The sequence below is a fragment of the Corythoichthys intestinalis genome, chromosome 11 (assembly GCF_030265065.1).
Source record: "Corythoichthys intestinalis isolate RoL2023-P3 chromosome 11, ASM3026506v1, whole genome shotgun sequence".
In the NCBI taxonomy this organism is placed as follows: Eukaryota; Metazoa; Chordata; class Actinopteri; order Syngnathiformes; family Syngnathidae; genus Corythoichthys; species Corythoichthys intestinalis.
In genome coordinates, this window is record NC_080405.1 from 41774118 (window position 1) to 41786151 (window position 12034).

The window sequence follows — 12034 nt, forward strand, 5'->3', positions numbered from 1 at the left end:
AAAATCTAATAATGTGATTTTCTGTCCCCCCCATTCTCTCTCATGGTTGAGGTTTACCCATGTTGACAATTACAGGCCTCTAATATTTTTAAGTGGGAGGACTTGCACAATTAGTGGTTGACTACTTATTTGCCCCACTTTATTTTTAGCTGCAGTGTGTAGCTTGACTCTCCTCTAAGTTTAAATTGTTTTTCAAGAACTGAGACATCGCTTTGATACTTCTGCCTTCATTCCCCCTGTTTTTAAATTTCTATAGAAACACAAACTATTTAGTTTACTTTTTTGAAAACAAAGTACATACTGTGTTTTTTTTTTACAAATCATTTTCAATGCATCTGCACGAGAGTATCACCAGTCGACACGAAAGAGAAATCACCAATTTTAACCAATATCCCGATACGGTCTGACTCAAAAAAAAAAATCCAATACTGATATAAAACCGATACCTATATATGCGCTCGTGGACATAACATATTATGGCTAATTGTATTGTGACGCCCCACTGGATGCTTTAATGATGATAATGCTCACATAAAAAATCACAAGCATCTTTGTTTGGAGACCTCTAATGGTCAATAATCATAACTACAGTGCTAAGCTGTGACCAGCCCTTGTACATAAGCAGGCAGAAGTTTTCTACCTTCACATTGAAAGCAACATGCATATTGGCCCGAAACCGAAAAGGAAAAACCAATGTCGATGTTATCGATATTATTTTTAAATGCTGGTTTTGTGACTACCAAACTTTTACTAGATGCAATGTTTTTCTGCCTAGATGCTATTTTTTTTCCTTTTTCTGTTCTCTCACTTTTCCTCTGATAAGTCGTTTGACAGACTTTGCTGAGTGCGTGCATGTGTACGGTACATAGAGTGGCAGCTGGCAGAGTGCCACAGGCAGGGTTTAAGCACAGTTTCCCACGTCTCATTAATGAAAAGCTCTGGGGGAGGGAGGGGGGCAGCAGTTGGGAATGTGGGGGCATACGGGAAAGGGACAAGCACTTAGCTGGTTGTGTCAAAATCTTTGCCCCAAAACTGACAAACAAAAAGTTGGAGATTTTGGATGTATGAAGGTATTATAGGGTTGTATGCAAGTCACAGGCATAAATTGTTCCCGTTTGCATTGTCATTTCATGTTTAGAAAAAACGAACTATCAGTCAGTCTTGTTCACCGCCTGCATCTCATCCTCACTCATGTTACAGGTGTAGGAAATGCTTTGGAGGGGGGCCGAGGCCGCGCAGGGACCAAACTCTTCCAGGATTTCCAGATGCTCAGCAGAATCTGGACCCATCCCTGGTGCCTTCAGCTGGATTACATCAGTAAAGAAAACAGGGTAGGCCAAGATGAAAGCTCGCTATAGGACAAACAGGGAATACAGGTTTTTGGAAAAGCATATTCCCATGTTCGGCCCCAAAGCATCAAATATCATTATTTGGTAGACTACACGTTTGAGCATCATTGAATCATCTCTCTTTCAGGGTTTCTTTGACGAAGACAGTATGGAGGAATTTATCGCTACAGAGTCTATAGAGTCCTCAATGAGTCTGACCTCAGAAGATGAAAAGCCAAAAAAGTAAAGATTCCACTTCTCTTTGTTGGATGTGAGACACATTTGTACTCCCCCTGTTCTTCTGCCTGTTACTCCTGCTGACCCTGCGTACTGCACTGTCCCTCCTTAATAGGAAAAAGAAGAAAGGCAAGGGAAGAAATAAAGGATCTGATGACTCTGATAGCGATGATGTGGAAGTCATCAAAGAATGGAACAGCAGTTCTAGGGGCAGGAATGGAGAGGGTCGAAATAGGCCTGAGCCTGAAGAAGAGCGTAAGTTGGTGCCTCAACAGCCATTTTGCATGTTCTAGTGAAACACAATTAAGCTTGACAAGCAATAAGCACAAATTTTGATGGTGAACAATGAGGGGTCACATATAGCCGGATGTGGCTTAATGCTTTTTAGACCTGTTAACAATGCAGAAAATGAGGGCATGTATCCACCCACCCATCTCTTGCTTATCCTATAGGTCCATTCCAATTACCTGAAGCTGTGTCAATTATAGAGATGTCCCGGTCGCATATTTTTCCTCCCGATCCGACACTGAAATTTTTTTCTTGTTTTATTTGAACAAAAGTTTACTCCTGTTTACAGTACTTCCTCCTCTTTTTCCGGGAGTGTTGATGATTATAAAACATATATATTTCTGTTTCTTTTCGCAAGGCCATTGTATTTTTTGTATTGCATTTTCTTACTTTTTAGCCTTTTAAAAAAATACATAAGTCGACTGCCCAAAACTGCGTTTCCTTGCGCACTGCCCGACAGCCAGCTAACATTGATTGTCCTCCAATAAAACACAAGGCTTGGTCTTTTCTTGTTTTTATATCAAGCAATTCCTTTCAATACACACCGGTATACAAATAACATGTAGTCACCACACTTCACTTGAGCTACAAGCTATAAGAATAGATTAGCTTCCATACAGCAGGACTCTTTGACAATTTTCATTCCGATAGATTTTCCCCATAAACACACATATACTGCAAATTAACAGGTTGGTAATGTAAAATAATTACGTACATTTAGTTTATATATAGACGTATAGTTGAGTCTGTGTTCCAAACTCACACAATGGATGCGATGAATTATTATGACCACAAGGTGGCAGTAACGTACTGTAAAATGTCTCCTGGCATTTAACACTGGAGACTCTAGCCAGCACAATAAGTTTGTTTTAAATTAAAAATCCGATCCTTTTCACCTGATTCTGATCCTCTAAAAAATGGCCCGATTTCCAGTCACGGGATCGAATCGGGGACATCCCTAGTCAATTAGTAATTCTAAAGATTATTACCGTATTTTCCGAACGATATGTCGCTCAGGAGTATAAATCAGATTAGTCAAAAATGCTTCTTTCCAGCAACAAAAAAACACTTAGGTTGTACCAGACTATAAATAAATATTTTGGGGGAAAATGTATGTCGTCTGCCATTTATCGGCCAATTGCTAAGATACAGTCACCAGTATTACTTATGCAACAAAATAGCTGTTCAAAAGACATGAATAGTTGCCGAAACCACGGCATTTTCGCCTTGTTGCTAGTCACACACAACAGTGCTATTTAGTGTTAACATAAGCTCGCTTTAGCTTAGCATGCTACAACGTTGCAGCGTTTAAACTTGTCAACAGTGTCTTTGTCAGCTTTCTTAAACTTTTGTTGCATGCACACAGCCTTTTTACACAAATTATGTAGAATTTCATAAAGAGTATACCTCTAATGTGGTAATCCTTTCTAATCGTTAATATATTGGTTTGCAATACCGTAATTTTCGGACTATAAACTACTATAAGACTGTCGTAAGACCATCATAATAATGACATGACACTGTCATAGGCATTAATGAATGCTTATGACGGATGTCATTAAGTGTCATCCGGCAAAATTTGTCACAAACTCCATTTATGTCCAACTCGGATCTTTTAGATCCATTGAAAAGTAACATAATTTGGTGGATGACACTAAATCACATCTGTCATAAGCACTCATTAATGCTCATGACAGGGTCCTGTCATAATTATGACTGTCTTATGACACCACTGTCAAATAAAGTGTTACCGGTTAATATCTTTCAGTGTAAATATCCTATAATACGGTGAGGACAGCTGCGGCGTATAGTCCAGTGCGGCTTATCTACTGTATGAACAAATGCCGTTTTCGTATCAAATTTAGTGGGTGGCGGCTTATAGTCAGGTGCACCCTACAGTCAGAAAATTACGGCAATATACACAAAATCATGGGGAAAGCTGTCAAGAGGACTCATTGCTACTTCTTTGCTTCTATGGTCGCCCAGTGTCAAATAAATTCAGCTGTTGTAAAATTTCATTTCTCTCGCATTATATTAGTAGCTCCTGAGTAGTCTCTGGCCCAGTCAAACTATGGGGGGGGGGGTGCAATTTGTTGTCCTCAAAATACGGTCACTTTAAAATTGTGAAGTTGGTGGCTCAGTACAAACTTTGGACTAATTTGTGTGTTTATTGAAAAGAAGCTCAACCCTCCGGCTCGGCACCGGGGAGCCCCACCGCGGACTGGCACAAGGAGTTTGTCAGCGAGACCGATGCCGAAGTCCTGGAACACTCAGGAAAAATTACAATCCTCTTTGAGATCCTGCGCATGGCAGAGGAAGTGGAAGATAAAGTGTATGTATATCTGGGCTCTACGGATATCTATACTCACATCTATGGAATGTGCTGTTTGTATGTAGATGGTTTGTAGTGTAATGGGATAGCATTTTAAAAAGTAAAGTGACACCAAGAAATCTTTGTGCCCATCCACAGGTTGGTGTTTAGTCAGTCTCTTATCTCTTTGGACCTGATTGAAGATTTCCTGCAGCTGTCTTGCAGAGCAGCAGAAGAAGACAAGATCTCACCATACAAAGGTAAGCTTTATACTGCAAACCCGGTAGTATTAGTCTCTATTCAAAAAGAGCTCACTTGGCGCTATGTTAATTATTTCACTGAATGATCCAATCCTGTATTTGCCTGAATATTCAGCTTTGTAACGCACTTCTTTCTTAGTCATATAGCTATAGAATAAACAGGCATGAAAATCTCATACCTTTCGCCAAAATTCGTCGTTTTGAAGTCAAAAAGGGTGACCTGCATGAATTGTGTAGATCCGAGGATAATATTTCTAAAGGGGGCGGGGGGTCGCAAGATTTTTTTAATGTCTGACGCTTGGTATGCAAGCGGGGAAAGTGGCACAAAGCCAAAATAGCGCACCAGAGTGGCCAAAACATTGACTTACTTCAAAGAAACAATGGAAGGTACACTCTCCTGTCTCTTCAATGCCAAGCTTGGCTGCACGTCGGCCGTGAATGAACACCTAAACTGCCGTCACCCAGTTGGAATTTGGTAATTTTGGAAGACGAGACAATTACAAGCTGGCAGATTTGAAGTCCAACTAACTAACTAACTAACTAACTAACTAACTAACTAACTAACTAACTAACTAACTAACTGCTAAGCCTGTCGCGAAATGCAATGAGTCCATTTATCGCACGGTAAATAAAAATGAGGGCGGTAATTTTCACGGCTGCATTTTATCGTCGCATGCGTGCATACATTTGTGCGTACATATACAGTGGGGCAAATAAGTACTTCGTCAACCAACGATTGTGCAAGTTCTCCTACTTGAAAAGATTACAGAGGCCTGTAATTGTCAACATGGGTAAACCTCAGTCATGAGAGACAGAATGTGGGGGGGGGGCAGAAAATCACATTGATTTTTAAAGAATTTCTTTCCAAATTAGAGTGGAAAATAAGTATTTGGTCACCTACAAACAAGCGAGATATCTGGCTGTCAAAGAGGTCTAACTTATTTAAACGAGGTCTAACGAGGCTCCACTCTTTAACTCAGAAAAATCTGATTTGCTATGATTATAATAGTATACTACTATATATAATACAGGGTACCCGCGGGTTATTAAAAGTATTTAAAAAAGCATTGAATTTAGTTTTCCATCATTTAAGGTATTAAAAGTATTAAATTAGCTGTTGTAAGTCTGGAATTTTTTCACCGTGGTCTTAATTTTCAAGAACATCTCAGTGCAACCTAAATTATATCCGTGAAGTTCTTTTTTTTGTTGTTGTTTTTTTTTTTCAAATCTATAATGAAGATGACGCATAAATTTTTTACGATGCACTGAACTACAAATCGGCGGCACGGTGGCTGAGTGGTTAGCACGTCTGCCTCACAGTTCTGAGATCAAGGGTTCAATCCCGGGCTTCGGCCTTCCTGTGTGGAGTTTGCATGTTCTCCCCGTGCCTGCGTGGGTTTCCTCCGGGAACTCCGGTTTCCTCCCACATCCCAAAAACATTGCATGGTAGGCTGATTGAACACTCTAAATTGTCCATAGGTATGAGTGTGTGCGTGAATGGTTGTGTGTCTCCTTGTGCCCTGCGATTGGCTGGCAACCAATTCAGGGTGTCCCCTGCCTACTGCCCGAAGTTAGCTGGGATAGGCTCCAGCACCACCGCGACCCTCGTGAGGAATAAGCGGCATGGAAAATGAATGAATGAATGAATGAATGAACTACAAATCGAAATGCGACTCATGCGTGTCAAACCACCACAACCGGCGAAACGGAGAATCCATCCACCTCTGCATCGGGAATGCGTCCGTTTGTCGGTGGAACGAAAACCCTGCAGGCAGAAGTATTGTGGATTCTGAACACCAAAACAGACCACCATTCATATACTTCAAATGAGTCCATTGGTGATCTCTTTCGGATATTACGTCATTTTTGGTCGGCATCGGCTGTCACAATGTTGGTCATATTGCGTTTTGTTCCAGAGGGAGCGTTCCCGATGTCTTACCTGTCTTTTGTAACGGGTTTTCAGTTGGCAGAAAAAAAAAGCGCACATTTTCTTAAGGTTTAAATAGTCTACATATTTTTATGGCCATTATAAATGCATTTACACAATGAAATAATGCTGGAAAAGTTTGTTAAACATAATGTTGCTCAAATCGTGTTTTTTTTGCCGGAGGGAGCATTCCCGACTTTGTAACTGCAGCCAATTTAAGCTCATCAAGACTTCAACATAGAGTAAAATCGGGCCTAAAAAGTCCAGCCCAACCCGAACTGGTCTGCGGGTATTAAAGCCCGACCCACGTTTTGTGTGATAACATCACTTTTATAACGAATTCTCAGTTGGCAGAAAAAAAAACGCACATTTTCTTAATGTTTAAATAGACTACATATTTTTATGATCATAAATTTATTTACACAACGAAATAACGCTAGAAAAGTTTGTTAAATATGAATAAACAAATGCGGTTTTGCGGACTCGCAGAGGGGAAGATTAAAAAGGGCGTATAGGCACGCTCTGGCTCTGCAATGACCATACAGTGCCTTCTTTTTTTTTTAATCCAAATTATTTATTTTATAACAAGTATTCCTTAGTTTATCATTCATACATCGTTAATATATAGTACATATAATATTTTCATTTTGATCATGTTTTCAGTTTAATTTAGCTGTTTCCAGCTTGCTATGTTTATAATTGCGATGTTTGTTTACCGCTTTTCCTCTTACTGCGAAGAGGGAGGAAATTACATCGGCCGCCGCTATGATATTTAAGTCATCAGCCATCTGCTGTGACCCGGGAATTTAGCGCCTGCTTTCACGCACACTGCTTCCCATGTCAGTCGACACGGGAAATTGTTTTCACACACAACTGCTGCACGGTTAAGTCCCGCGATATTCCCGTTAATTTGGAGTATGTGATAGGGGCTCAAGTTACATCCAGATACTTTAGGTTGCAGTTTATGGGTCATGCGAAGGCAGTGGACCTGCTTAAACATTTCGGTTTGCCTTTCGAATGAATGTGAATTTCGCCGTTTAACTCGAGAGTTAGCCATGTTCACTGGGGTCTTGGCAGGTGCACTAACGGCTAGCCTGTTACAGAAGATGACTGGTCTGAGTCCTGTCCTCCTCCTCTTTTTGTCCATAATTATTGTGTGCGTTTGTGTGTTTAAAAAAATTCTGACAGACTTTATAATGTTACTTTAAATGTGTTTTAATTGTATCTTCAATATATGTGCATTCTTTTGTCAAACACACTTAGTAATTGAGGTTAAATTTGATGTTCAGTGCTTTATTTATTTAATATGATTCAATATGATCTAAATAATGGGTACGAGAAAAGTATTAATTTTCAGTTGAAATGGCATTAAAAATGTCTTAAAAGTCTTGAATTTACATTTATCAATCCTGAGGGGACCCTGTAATAGGAATACTGCATACTATAATATTAATGCTAGATATTTTTTAAGAATTGTTTTGAATCATGTTGGAAAAGCGAAGTCAGTGTTCTGAATCTGTTTACATTCCATTCTTTTGCAGTAGTTAATGCTATCAGCATTTGACCTCATTGTTTATTTGTGATCTATTTTTGTTGTTTACGTGTTTATTTGTACTTTCATAAAGAATTTAAGTGTTCCAAAATGTTTTTGTGAATTACAGTAATAAGCATCATCTCATCAAAAATTTAATTGCTAAATTAGTTTAAAATAAAAGGGGGGGTGATTAGATTAGTCGACTAATCGTAAAAACAGTCAGCTGACTAATCGGGAAAAAATTTGTCGTTTGGGACACCCCTAGTTGTACAGTGTACCAAAACATATTTCCTCCACACCCTTCTCACCTTTTTAACCCCTGAACCATTTCCATGCCTGATAAAATAAGGGGCTTGGTTATGTACCACAAATTCATTCATTTTTGTGATTCTGTCGGATACTAAAAATGCTAATATATTTATTTAGGAAGTATTTTCCCATGCATACCTTGAAGCAAGCTCACATGCAACATGCATTCTTGACCACATGTCATAGACTGGGTGCATACACATACACAGTGCCACTAGTGTGAGGTCATGTTCTTAATTAAACTCCGGCAGCTGTTTTTACTTGCATTTTGTAAATGATTAGACCTTGACTTTTTATTCCACCAAAAATGTTTGCTCAAGGGTTTGTAATTTGTAATGAAAAGATCATAGTACTCTAATTGGAAACATACTGAAGTGCTGCGTATGAAGGCTAGCAAGGGGTTGGCCATCTTGAAGGTTACATACAGCATGTCTCTATCCACCATAACCGTCTATCTGCTCATTGCTCTTTGACAAGAAACGGCCTAGTTGATGGTGACATGTGTTGCTGAAGGTTCCTCGGCAGTTTCATGATGACATTGAATAGCAGGTTGCTTTACTCTCATGTGTCTGTGAAGGTGAGGGCAAGTGGTTCAGGAACATTGACTACTATCGTCTGGATGGCTCTACCAACGCGACCACCAGGAAGAAGTGGGCTGAAGAATTTAACGACCCTAACAACACAAGGTGATTAATTGATTTAAATCCCTGATGTCAATTAAAACACTTCAAGCATCATTTATAGAAGTTTTTTTCCATTCTCATAATTATTTCAGGGGTCGTTTGTTCCTCATTTCCACACGAGCTGGCTCCCTTGGGATTAACCTGGTGGCGTCCAACAGAGTCATTATATTTGACGCCTCCTGGAATCCTTCATTTGATATCCAGAGTATATTCAGGGTGTATCGCTTTGGCCAGTTGAAGACTGTCTTCGTCTACAGGTTCCTGGCGCAGGTGATCTTAATAGTTTTTAACAATATCTTTTTAGTAAACAACAGATATAACATATAGGAGTGCACCAATCATAATTTCGTTGGTAGCGGGCTATTGTGGCTATCTGTTGGTGGACGGGATCGATTGTATTTTTAGTGATCGACCTATCACCGAGCTACTATTACTACTTGGAACACGAGAACTTTAATTTAATAGATTTTCTTTGGTTACATAATCTCCTTTCAGGGCACAATGGAAGAAAAGATTTATGACCGGCAAGTGACCAAACAGTCTTTGTCATACCGGGTAGTGGACCAGCAGCAGATTGAAAGGCACTTTACCATGAACGAGCTGGCGGAGCTGTACACTTTTGAACCTGATATGTTGGACGATCCCTCAGAGAAGAAAAGCAAGAAAGCCACACCACTGCTCCCAAAGGTAACACTACTTCTCATGTACATCACACTCATGTGCCAGACAAGTCTACTAATAAATAAAATCTAGGCTAAGCCTGCGCACATTTGTTGCTTGTGAAGCATCCAGAGGCGACGGCTGTATCTAACCCCTTTTGTACTGTTTATTGTGTGTTTTCAATTATGGTCCAATGCTTGGGGTGAGTTTATGTGATTGTTTTTGATGATGTGCAGATGCTAAATGATACATGCTAATCGTTTGTTACCGCTGTATCAGCAGCTACTGTACTTGTAAACACAAATTTGAATTGCTGTTAATTGAGGATGAGACTGATTTGATCTCATTTTATTTTGGTTGCATTCTGCAAGTGTTGATGTCATGAGCAGCTGAATGAAGTCAGCAAACCACACGGACGTCTTGATCATTTCGGAGCTTAACTTACTGTCTTGCTAGGACTTAGCGCCAACATCTTGGCGAGGACAGTACAATGACGTATAATACATGTTTTTGTAAATGTTTTTTTCTTTTTTTTAATTTAGAGGGTGTTTTGAGGTATTAAAGGGTTAATCCCGACTTACACAGAAATCTGGGTTACCTTGCCAGGGCAGGAACGGAACTCGTTCGTAAACCGGGGACTACCTGTACCTCAAAAGCCTTATAGCTGTGTGAAATTCTCTATCGGTGTTATTGGTCCTCCATCATTTTGCCTTCTATTCTCGTTTTATTTCGCTGATAGTTTTGTTTGCCAGTAGGGGTTTGACAAAATATCAGAATGGTGATATATCGTGTTAGTATCCCAAAAGGTTATCAATATGCTCCTGCCAAGAATCGAGATATCGTTTTAAAAAGGTGTCAATGTCTAAAAGAGTAAAAATGAACCAACAAGTTGCTACCAAAATCTTCCACCAATATTGTGTCTCAATTAACTCTAAGGCTGCCCAATCCATTTAGACTGGGAACATTTGTTCATTCGAAACCAGAGCATTCAGTCTTTCTGTCCGATTTTCAGGGCATTTACAGGTGATTTTCTGTTGAGTGCCTATTCCTGCCTATTCCTTTGGGTAATTCCCAGGTCACTTTTTGTTCTGTAACTCAAAATAAACAGTAAGAGACCCATAAAATACCCCAAAATCAACAGGAAGTAACTGAAAATCCACAGGTAAATGACCTTAAATGGCCCAAAATGACCTCATTGCCTGGCAGTAGCTGCCACTGACAGCCATAGACGTTCAATCCGTTTGAAGTGGGAGGGATGGCAGCGAATGAACGAATGTTCATTCGCTGCCATCCCTCCCAGTTCAAATGGATTGGACGTCTACTACTGATACTCATTCCAATCACAGCAGGAGCTTGTTTTTCTGTTTAGTAGTTGTTTGTAGAATATCCTAGAATAATTTCCTGACCAATGTATCGATAATTGTTGTATCGCCATATCGTCAGATCCTCGTTATTGTGAGCTTTGAATCGCGTATCGTGAGGTACCAAGAGGTTCCCACTACTATTTGCCAGTGCTTGACTTCAATCCATTTATCCATTTGAGGTTCTACAGAAATGTTGCCTTCACTTCATAGGAATTCTGCAATGCTGCCTCTGTAAACTGTTATTATTTACATGACCTTTTTTTGGGAAGAAATGATTCAGCATTCCCCCGGGAATTGTTTTTCCCTACCCACGTTTACGTTGTTATTTAGGCCCCCTGAGGTTTAATGAGAACACACTGCACTTACATGAGCCGTCCAGCGCAGCGCAGCTGCACTCATCTGTTTACTGCTATTTACTAAATAGTCTCCTCTTTGCGATGCTGCTATAAACCTGCACTTTTTCCTCCACCTCATTCCCTGCTGTCATTTACTTTGTTGTTGATCTCTTAATTCATCCTCTTGCCTTCACTCAATTTTTTTTTAAAGTCCATAAAGTTCATTCCATTTTGTTGTCTTAGTTTGGCTTTGACCAAAGTTTCTTCTTTAACCCTTTAACACCTAAGCCAGACTTGTCCAAAGTGCGGCCCGGGGGCCAAATGCGGCCCATGGTCAAATTTCATCCTGCCCTCAGCCTCTGTCATAAGATCAATAATGTCTGGCCTGCACACAGATTTATTAAATTGGTCAGCAGTACTGCTTACACATTAAATGCTTCTCCTCATTTATCCACTAAAAGGCAGCAGCCCTCTAAGCAACATTACCCCGTGTGACCCTTGACTTCCAATTTTCTAAAATGGCAACAATCACCAACAAAAAACAGTTGACTGCGACGGCCGACGCTTCAAGGATAGGTGGAAATTGGACTATTTCGTCACTAAAATACGCAACAACTGTGTCTGCCTCATTTGCAAAGAGACGGTCGCTGTTTTTAAAGAGTTCAATGTGAGGTGATATTACCAAACAAGACACGCTGACATGTACGACAAGATTACAGGGAAGATACACAGCGAGAAATTGAAGCAACTTGAAGCTAGTTTAATTTCACAGCAGCAGTATTTCGCAAGATCCCAAGA

General features: G+C 40.0%; 1 protein-coding gene across 3 annotated transcripts in view; it reads left to right on the forward strand.

Moving 5' to 3' along the window:
- Positions 1–12034, forward strand: part of atrx (ATRX chromatin remodeler) — a 53984-nt gene that overhangs the window by 16810 nt on the left and 25140 nt on the right. For 2 of the 3 annotated variants that reach the window (XM_057850233.1, XM_057850235.1), the window contains 8 exons: positions 1201–1331; positions 1477–1571; positions 1681–1820; positions 4032–4185; positions 4324–4424; positions 8772–8880; positions 8970–9147; positions 9373–9564. In XM_057850233.1, the coding sequence (XP_057706216.1) occupies positions 1201–1331; positions 1477–1571; positions 1681–1820; positions 4032–4185; positions 4324–4424; positions 8772–8880; positions 8970–9147; positions 9373–9564 (1100 nt within the window). The remainder of the gene's footprint in view (positions 1–1200; positions 1332–1476; positions 1572–1680; positions 1821–4031; positions 4186–4323; positions 4425–8771; positions 8881–8969; positions 9148–9372; positions 9565–12034) is intronic. The other variant, XM_057850234.1, reaches the window with a different exon arrangement.